This window comes from Hevea brasiliensis, chromosome 11 (genome assembly GCF_030052815.1).
Source record: "Hevea brasiliensis isolate MT/VB/25A 57/8 chromosome 11, ASM3005281v1, whole genome shotgun sequence".
NCBI classification, from domain to species: Eukaryota; Viridiplantae; Streptophyta; class Magnoliopsida; order Malpighiales; family Euphorbiaceae; genus Hevea; species Hevea brasiliensis.
This window is the reverse complement of record NC_079503.1, coordinates 1,738,068-1,754,483: the sequence shown is the minus strand read 5'-3', so window position 1 is coordinate 1,754,483 and position 16,416 is coordinate 1,738,068. Positions and strand designations below refer to the sequence as shown.

Genomic DNA, 16,416 nt, shown 5'->3' with positions numbered 1-16,416 from the left:
ATCTCAATACTCCATGGGCTACTTGAAGATGTTGAGATGTTGGTGTGTCCATGAATTGACTTAATTATTGGGTAGCAAAGGAAATATTAGGCCTTGTAGAAGTCAAATGCACGAGTTTACCAATGAGTTTCCTATACTGCTGAACATCTTGCAAGGGTTCACCTTCTAATTTACTTAGTGTAAGCTTACATTCCATTGGAGTGAAAGCAGGCTTAAACTCTAAAAAACCTATATCAAAAAGTGTATCAAGTGCATACTTTCTTTGATTAAGAGTAATTCTAGCTGTAGTTCTAGCAGCCTCAAGGCCCAAGAAGAATTTAATTTCTCCCAAATCCTTGATTTTAAATTTGTAGTCAAGAAATGATTTTATATGATCAATTTCTGAACTACTTGTGCTAACTAAGATGAGGTCATCAACATATACTAACAAAACAGTAATATCTTGAGCTTATTTCTTGACAAATAAAGAATGATCTAAGTTGGATTGTTGATAAGCTAAAGAGAGAAGAGCTTGGGATAGCTTAGAGAACCACTGTCTGCTCGCTTGCTTAAGCCCATAAAGAGATATTTGAAGATGACACACTTGATTTGGTTTAGGACTTGTGAAACCAAGAGGGAGAACCATGCAATCTTCTTCATTTAATTCCCCATGAAGAAATGCATTGTTGACATCAAGTTACTGCAAAATCCAATTTTTAGCTGCAACAAGTGCTAACAATAATCTAACTACTGTCATTTTAGCTATAGGGGAAAATGTGTCAATGTAATCCACTCCTTCTATTTGAGTATACCCTTTTACAACTAAATGGGCTTTATATCTTTCAGTTGTTCCATCTGCTATATATTTAATCATAAAAATCCATTTACATCCAATGGGAACCTTGCCAAATGGTAGATCAGTAACCTTCTAAGTGTTGTTCTATTCAAGGGCCTTTACCTCAACCTGCATAGCTTGTTTCCAACAGTCATGCTTTATAGCTTGATTGTAAGTTTGAGGTTTAGATGTAATGGAAATGGATACTGTGAAATGTTTATGTGCAGGTGGTAAATGAGAATAGGAAATGACAGAACTCAAAGGATAAAGAGTACTTGATGAGGATGCAGTAGCAGTTGAAGCAAAAATGATGTTGCAATGATATTCCTATAGATAAGTAGGTGGTAGTGTAACACCCCTCACTGTAGCAATTCCGTACATTCTACTGTTTAGATGACCGGTATCGGTCCAGACAGCTAGAACGTCTGAAAAAATATTTATACTAAAGTGAGAGTCATAATTAACTCAAATAATAATAATAAAAATTTAGAAAAAATTTTAGAAATAAAATACAACCAAGTTAAATGAGCCGGTGCCCTAGCGATGGGTAACCAAGTGGGAAGTTGAGGTCTTTACAACTAGGAGCCCTAAACCAGGGAGAAAATTCATAAAATAATTTATGAGACTCCAGAGAAGAGTCATTGAGGTTTCTATGATATTAGAATGCCAATAAAAAGCTTAAAATTTTTTTTCGATCGGTATAGACAATTTTGGCTCAATAAGCCAAACGGAGGGCATTTTGGTCATTTCGTCTTCAGATATGATTTTTGGCCGACTTGTCTAGTTAAGTAAATAATTATTGTAATATAAAATATGAATAAACATTGAAGAAAAATTAGAAAATGAATAGAAAAGAAAAGAAAAGAAAATAAAATAAAAGTCATATTTATGACATAAGCATGATGCAATTAAAATATTTTCACCCAACCAAATTTTGATACATCATTATAAACTACTTAAAAATGAATAAAAAGAGATAAAAATTAAAGAACTAAACAGCTATCTTCAAATTTTGGGCAGCCAAAACGTAAAGAGAGAGAGAGAGGAAAGAAAACTCCATGGAAGCTTGATCAAGCTTGAGCTAACCCACCCAAATCACTCTAAAACCCTAGCTTTCCTTCACAAATATTTACCCTTATACCTAGAGCAAGTCTTGGGCAGCAAAAAGAAAGAGAAAAAGAAGAGTTCTCAAGCTTTGGGAATTAGCTAAATCAAGGTTAGTGCCAATTAGTTTTAATTACTTTGTGTATACATCATGGAGAACATGAAATGAGTATGAAACTAAGCTAATTTAAATAAATTTTGCATGGTTGAATTTCATCAAATTTTGGCAGCCTTAGGGTACATTAGGTTTCCTTTAATTTGAATGAATTATAGTTGTACATCGCTGCCATTGAATAGAAACTTGATGCCTTAACTCATAAATTGCATGTATATGAAGTATTGAAGTTGTTGGAGTTAGGGTTTAGGGAAAAACTTGAGATTCTGCTTATGTGTTGGTGATGAAAGTTCTAATGGTCAATTAGTGACCATTTGGCTGAGTATAATGAGGAATTGAAGTGAATGGCAGCTTAGGATTTGAGGTTGGGTGTGTTGCCTTGAGTGCCCTGCAGGTCTGGATGTGAGTCCAGTATGTTTGGATAGCTCTAACTTGGGTTGTGTAGGTTTAATTGGTGCAAGGTTAATTAGATATGAAATTAGACACATAATGGCACAATTTTGGTGAAGGAACTCTGTCCAGAAACTAAACATAGGATGCCCTAAAAATTGACCAAATTCAGGTGACTTACATTCTGCCTGGGAAAAAATGACCAAATGAATAGTATTCATTTATTTAGTCATAACTCAGTGTAGAAAGGTCCAATTGACCTAAGTTTTTACCAATAGAAAGCTGAGACATAGCCCTACAACTTTCATGAAGAAAACAAACTCAAATTTTGACTATAACATATCCAAAAACTGACCTGTAGTCAGTATACAAAAACTGCAGAATTGATTCTGCCCAGAAATTCTGGAAAAATTACAATCCGGCCAGTTATGGTGTTTAGGCCATAACTTGAGCTACAAAACTCCAAATGGAGTGATTCAAAAAGTGAAATGTAACTAGACACAATAAGGAACAACTTTGGTAAAGAATATTTGATCAAATTCTCACTGTAGAATGGCCTAATGGAATAGTGAATTCTAACACCCAAAACTGAAATTTCTGATTTATTCACCATTAGTTAGGAGTATGGATTGGCAACTAATGCCAACACTTTTGGGAACCAAAATATATTAAATTTATGTGATTAGGACTTATGTAGCTATTATGCATTGAAAAGTCAATAATTTGACCTAAATAGTAAAATGAATAGTAACCTTACATGTAAAGCATGAAAATTCAATCAATAACTTGGTAATGTGCCCTAGTACACCTAGTAAGATTGGTTTGGATAGGTTGGCATGCCAATAGGGTTCAATTCGCAGTATTGCACATGACATTATGCCATTCTGTGATTTTATGGCTTTTAGCCATTCTGATATTATGATGATATATACAAGTATATACATTTTAGCCATTTTAGACATCAATATAACCATTTTAGACATCAATATATACAAGTATCATCATAATATTCTAGGATGGGTGACCTCCTGGGAAGTTCTCCATTCCACCTATGGGACAAAACTGTGTGACTTATGGCCCAAGCGGACAATTCCTCTAGTGGTTGGAGCCTGATCGTTACAATTGGTATTAGAGCCGCTCGGGTGTCCTCTTGGGCGATGGTGGGGCAAACCTCAGCGAGGACGTTGAGTCCCAAAAGGGGGGAGAGAAAGGTCCCTTAGGCAAATCCCACATCGGCAAAGCACGGAGATGGTCTTGGGTTCAAAAAGTAATGATATATAAAATGAGAGAACTAATCACCAGAGGCACCTTTTGGTAGAATGACCTGGAGAGTTGGAAGAACTCCAGGGTTAAACGCGCTCGCTTGAGAGAAATCCTAGGATGGGTGACCTCCTGGGAAGTTCTCCATTATACCTATGGGAAAAAACCGTGAGGCTTATGGCCAAAGTGAACAATTCCTCTAGTGGTTGGAGCCCGATCGTTACAGGTAGTCTAATCCTTTGAGATTTTCTAAGTGGTGGAAAAGGAAAAGGGGTAGGGGATATCAGTAGGAATGGAAGAAGTGTTTGGTAAATCTGTAAAGCCAGGTAAGGAAGAATCTTGCAGAAGAGAAGGTTGGGAATTATTGGATGAGGGTGGATTATGAAATGGAAAAATGTTTTCATGGAATGACACATTTCTGGAAACAAAAATATTTCTTGTATTAGTATCTAAGAGAACATATCCTTTGGTTCCTTGTTTAAAACCTAGAAAAATGCAATTTCTTACTCTAGGATCAACCTTAGATTTATGTGCGACCAAGCAAAAAGAGCCAAAAACCTTGAGAGTAGAAAAATCAGGTAATTGATGATACAACATCTTATGTGGTGTTTTGTTCTGTATAAGAGGTGAAGGGAGCTTATTTATTAAGTAAACTACATGAATGACAATGTAAGACCAATAACATTTTGGTAAGTTGGATTGAAAAAGAAGTGACCTTGCAACATTAAGTATTTGATGGTGTTTACGCTCCATAATGCCATTTTGCTATGGAGTTTCAACACAGGAGGTTTGATGTAAATACCTAGGGTGATATGTCAAATTTTGGTCCATTGTCACTACGAATGGTTTTAATAGTAGTAGAAAATTTATTTTCTACCATACAACAGAAAGCTTGAAGAGAGAATCTGGTTTGAGATTTGGACTACAACAAGTATAACCAAGTATGTCTACAACAAGTATAACCAAGTTTGTCTAGTATAGTTATCCACAATAGTTAAAAATATCTATGATTATGGATAGAAGGTATAGAAAATGGCCCTCATGGATCAACATGGACCAAGTCAAAAGGTTTATTTGTTTTAGTTTGACTTACAGGAAAGGATAATTGCTTTTATTTAGCAAAATGATAGATCTCACAACTATTATTACTAATAGTAGAAAAACCAAGCAAATGATGTTGACGAAGGTTAAGTCTAGAGTCACAAGGATGACCAAATCTGTTGTGCCATGGATCTAATTGAGGTGTAAAAATGGTAAGAACTTTATGACTAGCAGGATTATGCATTACATGCGAGCCATTCTGAACCTCAGCTGCACCAATTATTCTCCAGGTGTGCAAATTCTGTATAAAACATATGTGATTATAAAAGAGTAAACAACAATTAGAATGAGAAGTGAGTTTGGTAACAGAAATATGATTAAATTGGAATTCAGGAATATACAAAACATCATTAAGAACCAAACAAGAAGAAATTTTAGTAAAAATCTTGGTGCCATTTAGAAGAGTAACAAAAACTAGGCATATTGCTCATTCAATCCTTATAGGAATCGGATAACATAATCATGATCCTGATTTTTTTTACTTTTAACAAAACAGCACCACAAAACACATTGATTGCTATAAGAACAAAGAGGGATTGGCCTAAAATTCAATAATTCATCCCAAAGAATCTTTAATTTAGTGAAGTAATCAGTCACAAACCTTTCTCCCTGCTTAAGTGAGTATATTTCTTCTCGCAAGTAAGAGATTCATAAAATATCAACTTGAGAAAATCTTTCTCTTTGGTCTTTCCAAACATCGACTACCTTATCTATCCATATTACACTTTGATTAATTGAAGAAGATAGAGAATGAATCAACTAAGAAAGTACCATAGTATTGCACCTCTGCCATGCCAAATACAAAGGATCTATAGTCTTTGGAGCATTAAGAGATCCATCTACAAACTATAACTTGTTCTTGGATAGAAGAGCCATTTGCATTGCTCTTGATCAGGAATGATAATGGGGCCCTGTGAGAACAGGAGATGCCAAAACCAATACAAGATTTTCATTTGGATGAATGTAATACGGGCTAGAAGGATTTTGAGTAGGATCATTGGCTGCCATGAGGGAATCTTAGGGTTTCAGTAGAAGAGGAAGAAAATAAACAAAAGAAAAAAAAAAGCTTAGAGAAGAGAAAATGATAACCACTCTAACACCATATGAAAAATTGAAATAGAATTCATCGATTGGAAAACTACACAAGATACACTGTTCAGCTCACAATACCTATATATATACAAAGAGCTAACGGATGAAACTACTTTACTAATAAATTGTACACATGGATGACAACTCTAACAAACTGAAACTTTCATCAACTGACTTTGGCGCCTTCTATTCTTTGATCTAATAATCTGCGCTACCTTATATGGCAGGGAAGGCTCCTTCCTTCTCTGCTCAATTATGGGTTAACTCTCCCCACTACAGCGTGGGATGTACATAGGGTTTTAGTTAGATTTCTAACAACTTTGAACTTTTGGTGAGAGTTTACTATCTTTTTCCATTTTTTATGTACTTTATGGTTGAATGGTGGGCTTGCTATCTTCTGCCATTTTTGTATGTACTTTTATGGTTAAATGGTGGGCTTTTTGGCTTGATGAATTGTGGAGAGAACTTGGGGTGTATGAACCGATGTTTTGTGAAGTCGGTGACCCTTTTGGCCAGGAAATAGGTCAAAAGCTTTACCTCCTATCTTTCATCTCTAGTTTTTTTTGGGGAGTTGTGCTTTTATAGTTGTTTTTAAGAAATAGGGATCCTAAGGATACAAGTGCTAGTTAAACGTTTGTAGACTATGGCTGTCTTCTCTGACTATAAGAAAGTGATACACCATCAGCTCTCTTCCTTTACTATCCTTCCCCAAGGAGTCTTGGTGGTTCTTGGCTTCCATGATCTTACACTCAATATTCTGATTGGTGCTTAACTGTTGCTGCCCTTTAAGGATCTGTTTGGATGAGGTGAGGGAAGGGTAAGTAATGGAATGATAAGATAGGGTAAGGAAGGGAAAGGGTAAAGAAAGTTACAATAAAAAAAATCTCATGTTTGGGAAGAAGTGAATGAATAGAAAGATAAGGAGAGGTAATGCATATTCTTTATGTTTGGAAAGAGGCGAATGAGGAGTAAATTTAAGGAGTATAAAAATAGAAATATTCATAACTATCATCTCTTTCTCCTTACACCCCAATTTGGAGTAAAAAAAAATTGAGAATTGAGGGGTAAGAGAGGGTAAGGCTTACTTTTACTTACCTTTATTCTTCATTAACTCACCTCTTCTTAAACAGGATAAAATAATTATTTATCCCTCCTTATCTTTATTTACCTCTCCTTCACCCTCGTCCAAACAGTGTATAAAGTGTTGTTGTGCTAAAAGCCTTTTGGTTTTGGCATTCAGCCCTGCATGGCCCTGGCAATGTGCTGCAGTTTCATTTGGTCTCTTTCCGGGTGAAAGGTTTTGACGAAGAGTATTCTTGTTTCCTTGTCATTCCAAGTTGTTGAGTTTAAGTGCATAATCCACCTCAGCTACGGTTCCTCTTAACGGATATGAGCTTTATTGTAGGATGTAGTTAGCTGTAGCTAAGCACTCTTTTTATTAAATCATAAGCTTTTGGCCTTCATGGCTTGTTTTAATATTTCTTATGTAATTCTGGTCATGGACTACTCTTTATAGGTTGTTTCAATTCATTTTACCCTTCGAAGGTGTGAGTTGTGCCATCACAGGAAACCAACATATATTATGACTCTTATTTTTAGCAAGAAATTATATTATTTTTGCCTATAAAAATCAAATACTAAAAAATTAGCTGTAAATATAATTAAAAAAAAAAAATCCAGACTTATCTGTATGCTATTTAAGGGCAAACCGAATATTTTGAGGTTGAGCAGTCCTATCCTTTTTAATCTACTCAAGTTAAATCGCGCGATTTAATTCGCTTTTTCGCCAATTGTACAGATAGAGAGAGAGAGAGAGAGAGAGAGAGTTTTTACATTTTGTTTACCTTTTAATTAGGTTTTATCAAGAAGAGGGAGCCTTCTATAATTGAAGTTGATCGATCAAAGCACCGTTCAATTGATTGATCGATCCCTAATTTTGAGAGCGAGAAAGAGGATATGGCGATCCTTTACGCGCTGGTAGCGAGGGGATCGGTGGTTCTGGCGGAGTTTACTGCGACGGCGACCAACGCTAGCGCCATTGCAAGGCAGATATTGGAGAAGATACCAGGCAATAATGACAGCCATGTCTCTTATTCTCAAGATCGTTATATATTTCATGTCAAACGCACCGATGGCCTCACTGTTCTCTGTATGGCCGATGATACCGCTGGAAGTAAGGCCTTTTTGTTCTTCAATTCACTTTGTTACTGATTCTACAACGCTTTATTTTTCATGCTAATTTTGTGTATGAGATTGAGAATGAGAACTGGTAGCTTAGGAGTATGACTCAATTTTCCACACTGTATTTGATTCAACATAGTGGCTTGTCCTGAGCTTCAATCATTGTTTTTTTTTTTTTATATCGGTAATATCTCTTCTTGCCTTTTGTGTGCTCGCGTAAGTTGCGTTTATAGCTGTCCATTGAGCATCTGCCCCGTGGTGCTTTTATATAGCTTGCCAAATAACCTGTTACACACTCTTGCGGGGGAGATCTGGACGTTATGAATCACGAATACATCAGCATTTCAAGTAACGTGACTATGTCTTGATTCCTTATTGCAGCACCATCTGGGATTGCCAATACTCTGCAGCTCATCAGTTGAGCTACATTGAATCTACTTGCTATTTTTCCCTGTTTTTAAGGTTACATTATTATAAATTTCACCTGGCCAGGGCAGAATTTGAATGTGCCATGTCTCCCATGGAATTTTGTTTATAAGAATTTTGTATCCTGATCGAATAAACTAGTTATGCTCATGTGCAGTTTTTAGGTAGTTTTAAGCTTCCAAATATCAGTTATTTATTTTACTTTTATTTGGGGGACGACCATGTGTTGTGACCATCACATTTTTCTTCAAATTTCTAAGTTGTTGGATGCTTGGCAATAAGGATAACAAATGAATATTGTGAGGAAAACTTGCATAATCTCTTGCTGATCCATCCAATTTACAACGAGTTAATGCTTTATGCAGGAAGAATTCCTTTTGCGTTTCTTGAAGACATTCATCAAAGATTTGTTAGGACTTATGGCCGTGCTGTTCATTCAGCCCAGGCTTATGCCATGAATGATGAATTTTCAAGGGTTTTGAGCCAGCAAATGGAGTATTACTCAAATGATCCAAATGCTGACAGGATAAATAGACTAAAAGGTGAAATGAGTCAGGTAAGTTTAGATTCTTTGCACAAACTATGAATTCAAATATTGTATGTCATGTGTTTCCATCCATGAGTTGCATTAAGCAAATTGACATGTGGTCCCAGTCTATTTTGCCCTTTCATTGCTTTGTCAAAGGATTTTGATTAGTTAAAATTGAAGATTCATGGAGTAAAATCTCACTCTGACACTGAATGATAAGTTTGGTTATGCACCCCTTTGTATAATGGATGTGCTCATGATTTATTAATCTCCACTTTGCCTTCAGACTTTAGAGTTCAATCTTATGGCCTTCCTCTATATTTGATGTTCACAAGTTTACAGTTGACTGCATATTGTCTGGGTTCTCCCCCCTCCCCCCAAATTCCTTGTAGGTGCGAAATGTCATGATTGAGAATATTGACAAAGTTTTAGAGAGAGGAGATCGTTTGGAATTGCTGGTTGATAAAACTGCTAATATGCAAGGGAACACCTTCCGTTTCAGAAAGCAAGCTCGTCGTTTCAGAAACACAGTATGGTGGAGAAACGTCAAGCTTACGTATGTTGTCTGAAACAGTTTTCTTAAATACAAAATAGTGTACCATTATGCAACAGAAAGAAGAGATGTTAAGATCTATTCTTCTGTTGCTGATTGACTGATTGTTTGCTTATTTCAGGATTGCTTTGATTGTCCTCCTCCTAGTGATTGTCTATGTTGTACTGGCTTTTGTGTGCCATGGACTTACACTACCTACCTGCCTGAAGTGACAGCTAGCATTGAGTGAGATTCTGGCGTGCTTCGTGCCCTTTTTTAGTGTGGGATATGACATTTCTATTTAAAGTTCCTTTCCTGCAAGTTCTGTTAGTTTTTTTGTCGTGCAATATGAAATGCTTGAATTGTCTGTGGGCATAGTTACAGCTTCTGACTGTGACATTGATTCTCTTTGAGACAAATGGGTTGAGGTTGAATGTCTAGTGAAGCCTTGGCTTGAGTTGTATTTATCGTGGGGTAATTTTTTGGTGTAAAATCCGTAAGGCTTTGTCATTTGTTTTTTTTCATTTGTTTTTTTTTTTAAAATTGTTATTTTAACTCAGTTTTTACTTGTGTCAATAAATTGCAAATAAATGGCTTGGCTAGAAGGGAGAGAAGGGAGATTGGGGTGAAAGGGCTTGGTACTTCTGGGAAAAAACAACTTGTGATTGCAGGCAGTCATCATTGCCACATGCTTTCACTTTTCAATGTCTTAAAACTTGTTTTTGCCAAAGCATAGCTCATGCTTGAAGAAATGAGATTTGCAATAAATTATTTGGACATCTCAAATTTGCTATGATTGTCATGGTATTGATGGCCTGATGAGAAAGACATGTTTAAATTTATGTAGGCAATTATGCTAAGCTAAAGCTAGAAAAGAAATGAACGAACTGTCGGAAAACATTTTGTAGAGCCTATCCCAGATATTTGAGCTTCATCCATTAGGATTTAAGGACCAACGGGAACGTTGGTGTCCTTCGAAGGAGAAGAATAATTCGAGAATAAAGCCACAAAGGCTTGCACCTGCGCTACAAAGCTAGCAACTTGCATTATGTAAAATGTGTGTAGATTTTCATTTCTCATTACAGAACCATTGGGGGAGCAAAGAAGCATCTTGTGTCTTATGAACACAGGTCCAAAGCTAATTGAAAAATCTTAACAAGGAAACAACTGTACAAACGAAATGAACGGAAACTATTGAGAAAGGTGTCGCATCAACCCAATTCCTAGAAATTTCCTTATTGTACATTTTTTTAAGGAAATTTCCAACATCAAATTTGTACGTTGAAAGGACATTAATATTCTCTTGTGCGAAAAATTTTAGAATAACACTTTTACATAATTTCTCGTCTTGAACATAGAACAGCAAAGAACAACAAAGAACAACATTTGCGTCAGATACACAAATATATAACAGCTGTTGACATACTGGCTAGATTTTGATCAATTTCTATTCAATTCTTAATTAAACAGATTCAGTTCTAATCTAGCTGTTAACGAAGAATATTAGCAGAATTTTCTGAATTAAACCGATTCAGTTCTAATCTGGCTGTTAGCGAAGAAAATTAGCAGAATTCTAAGAACATCTTCTCATCTACCTCCACAAAAAAAAAAAAAAAAAAAAGTGATTGAGAACGGCGCAAATATCAAAACATAAAAAGTAACGCTCCATGAACCATGAACAAGCCAAGTGATGACAACTAACAAGGGCTCAATAGGTCAGACAATGAGACTCCAGTTAACATTTTCCAACTATTTTACACTCTTGAGACTGAGAAGAGAAAGAGGGTAGTTGTGCTATCCTTAGATAACAAGGAAGGGGGAAAAAGAAAAGAAAAAAAGGGAATCCATTAATGTGAAAAGGCATTTTGAATTTCTTGCTAGTTTCTACACACAACTATGCATCTAATTTACACTAGTTGTCTACAAGACTTAATTTATTCAACAAGTCCTCCAATTCTTGCAAAGCAATCTTATAATGATCTGGTGATTGTGCTCCTCCTTCCACAATTGGAATGGCCACCTTATAAGGATGAATCTGCCGGTAAATTGGGTTATACACATCAATATTACTGGAAACATGATCTGGAAAACACTTGAACTTGAAATCTTTACTCCAACGCGGCAGAATGTAGCGGGCAGGGATTTCTTCCACCCCATTATAATTAAGAACATTTAATGCATGCCTGCATAGATAACCTTTGTAATTGAACAAGCTGCATATGCATCGAATATCCACTTGGCTTGTCTCATATAAAACCTCAAAATGTTTAACCTCCTTCTCACCTCCTTCCACTTCTACCCGTTCTTTAACTATGTATGTAACTATTGGCCCGTTAACACTAACCTGTCTTGTGTTGAAGCACAAGTACACCCCCTCAACCTCAGACTGAAACTTCTTAAAAATTTCTTTTGTATACACTTTAGAGAGCTGCACTTCAAAATTGCATTTTGTTCTCAACTCAAAGCTCGAGTTTCTCGACTCTAGATCTGCCATGGCTTCTCTAAGGTGTTTCCTGTGTAGTGCTAGATCATACTTATCAACAAATTCCTTAAAAGATGTATGTTTATGTACATAACCATCAAAAAAAGCATTTGAACCTTCATTTTCTTGTATGCGAATCATTCCCGCAAAAAATATGTCCTTCAAATAAACTGGAACCCACCGTTGCCTCTCTTCATATAATGTTTGTAGCCATTTATTATCACCCAGTCCATGCTGCCTGATCATTTCAACCCAAGAAGTCTCAAACTCAGCTATCTTCAAAGAATTATACACTGACTTGTTCAATTGTCTTTTGATGGCTTCAAATCCCTTCAACCCTCCCAACCTCTCTGGAACTCTTTGCATAATATATGACAGGCAATAACAATGATGGGCTTCAGGGAAGACCTCAGACACTGCACTTTGCAAGGGTTTACACTGGTCAGTAATGATAACCTGTGGAGGACGCCCTTGCATGCATTTAAGCCATGCCCTGAAAATCCAAACAAAATATTCTACTGAATCATGTCCAAGAAAGCCGCAGCCCAATAATATTGATTGTCCATGGTGGTTAACACCAACAAATGAAATCAGAGGGATCTCATATTTGTTTGTCAAGCATGTTGTGTCAATTGCAACTGTATCATGAAAATATCCATATGCAGCCCTGGATCTAGCATCAGTCCAAAACACATTCCTCAAGCGCCCATCATCATCAAGATCCATCAAGTAAAAGAAGTTTGGACTTGTCAACTTCATGCGACAAAAGTAGTTATACACTGCATGTGCATCTCCTTCTTTAAGTTCCAAATGTTTAGAGTGATCAACAAGATTAGCACCCTCTCTTTTATCAAAATTTGAGTATCCATTACTCCCAGCATCCATGAGAGCTGTTCGATACAATTTGATGGTGTGTACTTCTGTGACAGGCTCTGGAGGTTGTTGAGCTTTCTGAGCTGCAATAATCATTTTTTTATGCGACTTATAAAACCGTTTAATTTGGGGGTTCACAGGATGGTTGTGTTCAAGCTCAACTTCAACTATTCTCCACCTTTTTGAGTCCACAAGCCTAATGACTATCATTGCAGGACAACCAGTTCTTGTTTCTGGTCGTGGATTATTTGCTTCACTCTTTTTCTTAAAACCTGCACTACTGCAGCTAAGTTTTGCTCTATACCGTTCCTTTCTCTTCGATCTAAACCATGAATTGCTCACTCTAATGCCAAATCCTTGTTCCTTAGCATATACATTATAAAAATCATAAACTTCATCAAAAGAATCAAACTCCAAACCCACAGTAGGTGGGAGGGGTTCTTTCTTTAAATATCTTTCACTAGTTTCATTGTCATGTTCTACTGCACTACAGTCTTCCTCAAACTCATAGTCATTGCCTTCATCAAATACTGGCTCACTATTGAGACAAACTTCTTCCATCTGAGAAAAAATTGAAAGGAACACTAAATAAATAATGTTTTAAACTAAGTATTATGGGCAAAAAATAAATAATGTTGCAAATGCCATCACAACTTCCTATATCAAGTTCCATAGACAATCAGATAGTGTAATTAAACTTGTCCCTTCTAATGGCCTTGACTGTTGTCAAAAAAAAGTACGCTAAGATGATAGGATAGGTGAACCTACTTGAAAGTGTCAAAGAACCATGCAGGACAACATGACAGACAGAAAAGCGAGAATAAAATCTGCTTAACAATGAAATTAAGATAATTATATATGCAAATTAAAATCAGTAGAAACAAAATAAAACTGATTAATTACAGGATAAAAGCTACTAAAAAATTCTGGCTCTGGCATAGACATTCATCTATAACTACCATAACGTGCAAACCTTTTGAAACTGAATTTTCATAGATGGTGAGCATACCTTTTTGGATGAGAAATTTAATCCAAGATTAGTACAATAAGCACCAATAAATTGTCATTAATCATTAGCATCCTTCATTTGCTTCTTTACCAATCATAATTTGGAATGATCATGTAAAAATATGTCACAATTTGGCAAACATTAAAAGGTTGTCAGTGGTAGTGGATAAGTAATTAATGAAAGACAATAAGATAATTTGATAATTGCTGCTGCTCTCAAATATTGTCAGGTAATATAGCAGGGCATTATTTAGGCTATTTCAACCAGAAAATTTACAATGTCACCAAAAAAGGTACCTTAAGATAATCAAATCAAATTATATAATGGTTGATCAGTTCACCTTATTGGCTTCCTCATCAAATTATAATCCAACCAAAATACTTCTAAAGTTCCATAAGAAGCAAGTATATCAGATTAGAGACAAACCCCAGAGGTTGTGACAGTTTAAGCACATTAGCAAGCTTACAGCGTCCTCTCTGAGCATGAATAAAATAATCTCCAACCAGTGTTCATAAGCAAAGACATATAGTGACCTATCCATGAAACGATTCATCATTTATGTAATTCATGATCGTATAGAAATAGTATGCTTCTAAAAATATTCAAAATTTAATATAAAATAAGAAAAAATTGATAATTAATATCATTTCTCTTCTTCAAAAGCTATGTTCACCTAATGGATCTAAGAACTAGCCTTAGGATCAGTGAATTCCACCATTTTATGCTCTTAGAATTTCAAAGCATCACATTCTCTGCAATTAAACAGATATCAATCAAAACCCTAGCTGCAATTAAAAATTAGGTTAAACCTCGAAATTCGCGATGTCAGAGAGAGAAATTTAGATGATCTTACAGTGATCAACTCAGCTAGACTCGACAGGAATCGGCTGTGAGATTAAAAGTAGCTGAGTCAGTTCATCCGAGTTGGCGCTGAAGGAAAGTGCGAGTCACACTGGGGCTTACGGAGGTTTCACAGATCTTCCGACTCTGCGAGCTGACGCGTGGGGGTTAAGTATCTTAGGACTGTCTTTTAACTGGTCATAATACGTTTTTTTGCATTTTGATCCTTCAACTCGTGCTCATTTGCTATTGATTCTCGGGCAGGGTGTTTCGTGAAAAAATAACGCTCGCTTTGAAACGACACTAATGACTAAACGGCATAACTGCAAACGGCTGTTCATTTTGACTAAACGGCATAATATAATTTCACTTGATCAAAACCTTATAAATCGAGAAATTATACTACGAATTCGATGTGACACATCAAATAACTAGTCCACGTTATATATGAATAATTTATAATTTAATTTTTAATTACATTATAAATAAAATATTACTATTAAATTAATTTTTAATTAAATTCTTTCTTATTTAATTTAATAAATTTCTATCTATTATAATAATAAAATTTTAATTTATTTATGATACAATTAATTAAAATATTTATTTACTTCTTTATATATATATATATTAATAATAGTTTATATAATTATTTTGTTTAAAATGTAATAAAATTATTTTTTAAAAAATAATTTAAATATTAAATTTAATTATAAAATGTCTTAATTTTTAAAAATTAAATTTAAAAAATAATAATTTAAATTATAAATATTAATATAACATTGAAAATAATAATTAAAAGAAAAATAAAAAAATTAAATATTAATTAATATTAAAAAAATTATTTATGAAATGTAATATATAATATAAAAAAGGTGTTAAGTGATATTTTTTTTAAATATTTTTTTTATTTCATATATATATATATATATATATATATATATATATATATATATATATATATATATATATATATATATATAGATTCGCACAAATTTTAAATTGTTTAATTATTATATTAAATATTTTTTAGTTAATATATTTAAAATATTATATTTTTTAATAATAGAGCACTAACTGCAATATTAAGTACAGCCTAAGTGTTGTTATTGGGTTATCCCTGCTGCTGACGTGGCCCAGGTGGGAAAACAACATAGAACATCTGGATCCTGCTTAAAATGGGGCATCTCATGTTCCATTTTAGCCCAACAAAAGTGCTTTCGATTGGAAAAGAAAAAATTAAATCCTTTCATTTAAAGTCTATACACTTATTTAAAATCAAAATTGGATTAAATTTAAATTAGATTAAAATCGATTAGTTTAATTTTAAATTAAAATCAAACATTTCTCTATATAGAAGATTTTTTTAATTATTAAATTTAATTAAAATAAATTAAATTAAAATTAAAATCGAAACCAAAATTATAAAACCAATTCAGTTAGCAGCCTAAAAACCGAGCTCTGACTGAATCTGCTACTTCCACGTGTTCTATAAAATTATTAAAAAGCAAATATTTCTTTTAAAAACAAACCATTCGTAATCATACTTAAAAATTAAGCTAGATTTAAGTGTTAAATTATGTACATAAACAGCGAGTCTAATCAATCACATATGCGCACCACCGCCCAGAATCATTATCACTGAAATCTACCGAGCAGGAGCTGCCT

At 34.6% G+C, this 16,416-nt stretch overlaps 2 protein-coding genes across 7 annotated transcripts; one reads left to right on the top strand and one right to left on the bottom strand.

Annotated features, from left to right (window-relative positions):
- Window positions 1–7,606: 7,606 nt before the first annotated feature.
- On the top strand, window positions 7,607–10,054 carry LOC110672708 (vesicle-associated membrane protein 711). The gene is made up of 4 exons (XM_021835563.2): window positions 7,607–8,049; window positions 8,849–9,039; window positions 9,405–9,568; window positions 9,687–10,054. Exons 1-4 carry the CDS (start codon window positions 7,833–7,835, stop codon window positions 9,775–9,777), a joined length of 663 nt encoding a protein of 220 aa, XP_021691255.1. The 5' UTR covers window positions 7,607–7,832; the 3' UTR covers window positions 9,778–10,054.
- Window positions 10,055–11,369: 1,315 nt separating this feature from the next.
- On the bottom strand, window positions 11,370–14,923 carry LOC110672703 (protein FAR1-RELATED SEQUENCE 6). Of its 6 annotated transcripts, XM_021835553.2 has the most exons (4): window positions 14,762–14,920; window positions 14,582–14,660; window positions 14,335–14,441; window positions 11,370–13,460 (listed from the first exon to the last, which is right to left on the bottom strand). In XM_021835553.2, exon 4 carries the CDS (start codon window positions 13,458–13,460, stop codon window positions 11,457–11,459), a length of 2,004 nt encoding a protein of 667 aa, XP_021691245.2. In that variant the 5' UTR covers window positions 14,335–14,441; window positions 14,582–14,660; window positions 14,762–14,920; the 3' UTR covers window positions 11,370–11,456. The 6 variants fall into 6 exon arrangements, with proteins under 6 accessions (XP_021691245.2, XP_021691244.2, XP_057985599.1 ...); XM_021835552.2 differs by lacking the exon at window positions 14,582–14,660 and having other exon boundaries at window positions 14,762–14,923; XM_058129616.1 differs by having other exon boundaries at window positions 13,668–14,660.
- Between the last annotated feature and the right edge of the window lie 1,493 nt (window positions 14,924–16,416).

Excerpts from the sequence above, each read along its gene's own strand:
- LOC110672703 (XM_021835552.2), bottom strand. The coding sequence starts at position 13,460 with ATGGAAGAAGTTTGTCTCAATAGTGAGCCAGTATTTGATGAAGGCAAT.
- LOC110672708 (XM_021835563.2), top strand. The coding sequence starts at position 7,833 with ATGGCGATCCTTTACGCGCTGGTAGCGAGGGGATCGGTGGTTCTGGCG. Across the intron at positions 9,040-9,404 it reads TAAAAGGTGAAATGAGTCAG|GTGCGAAATGTCATGATTGA; the intron begins GTAAGTTTAGAT and ends AATTCCTTGTAG. Across the intron at positions 9,569-9,686 it reads TGGAGAAACGTCAAGCTTAC|GATTGCTTTGATTGTCCTCC; the intron begins GTATGTTGTCTG and ends TGCTTATTTCAG.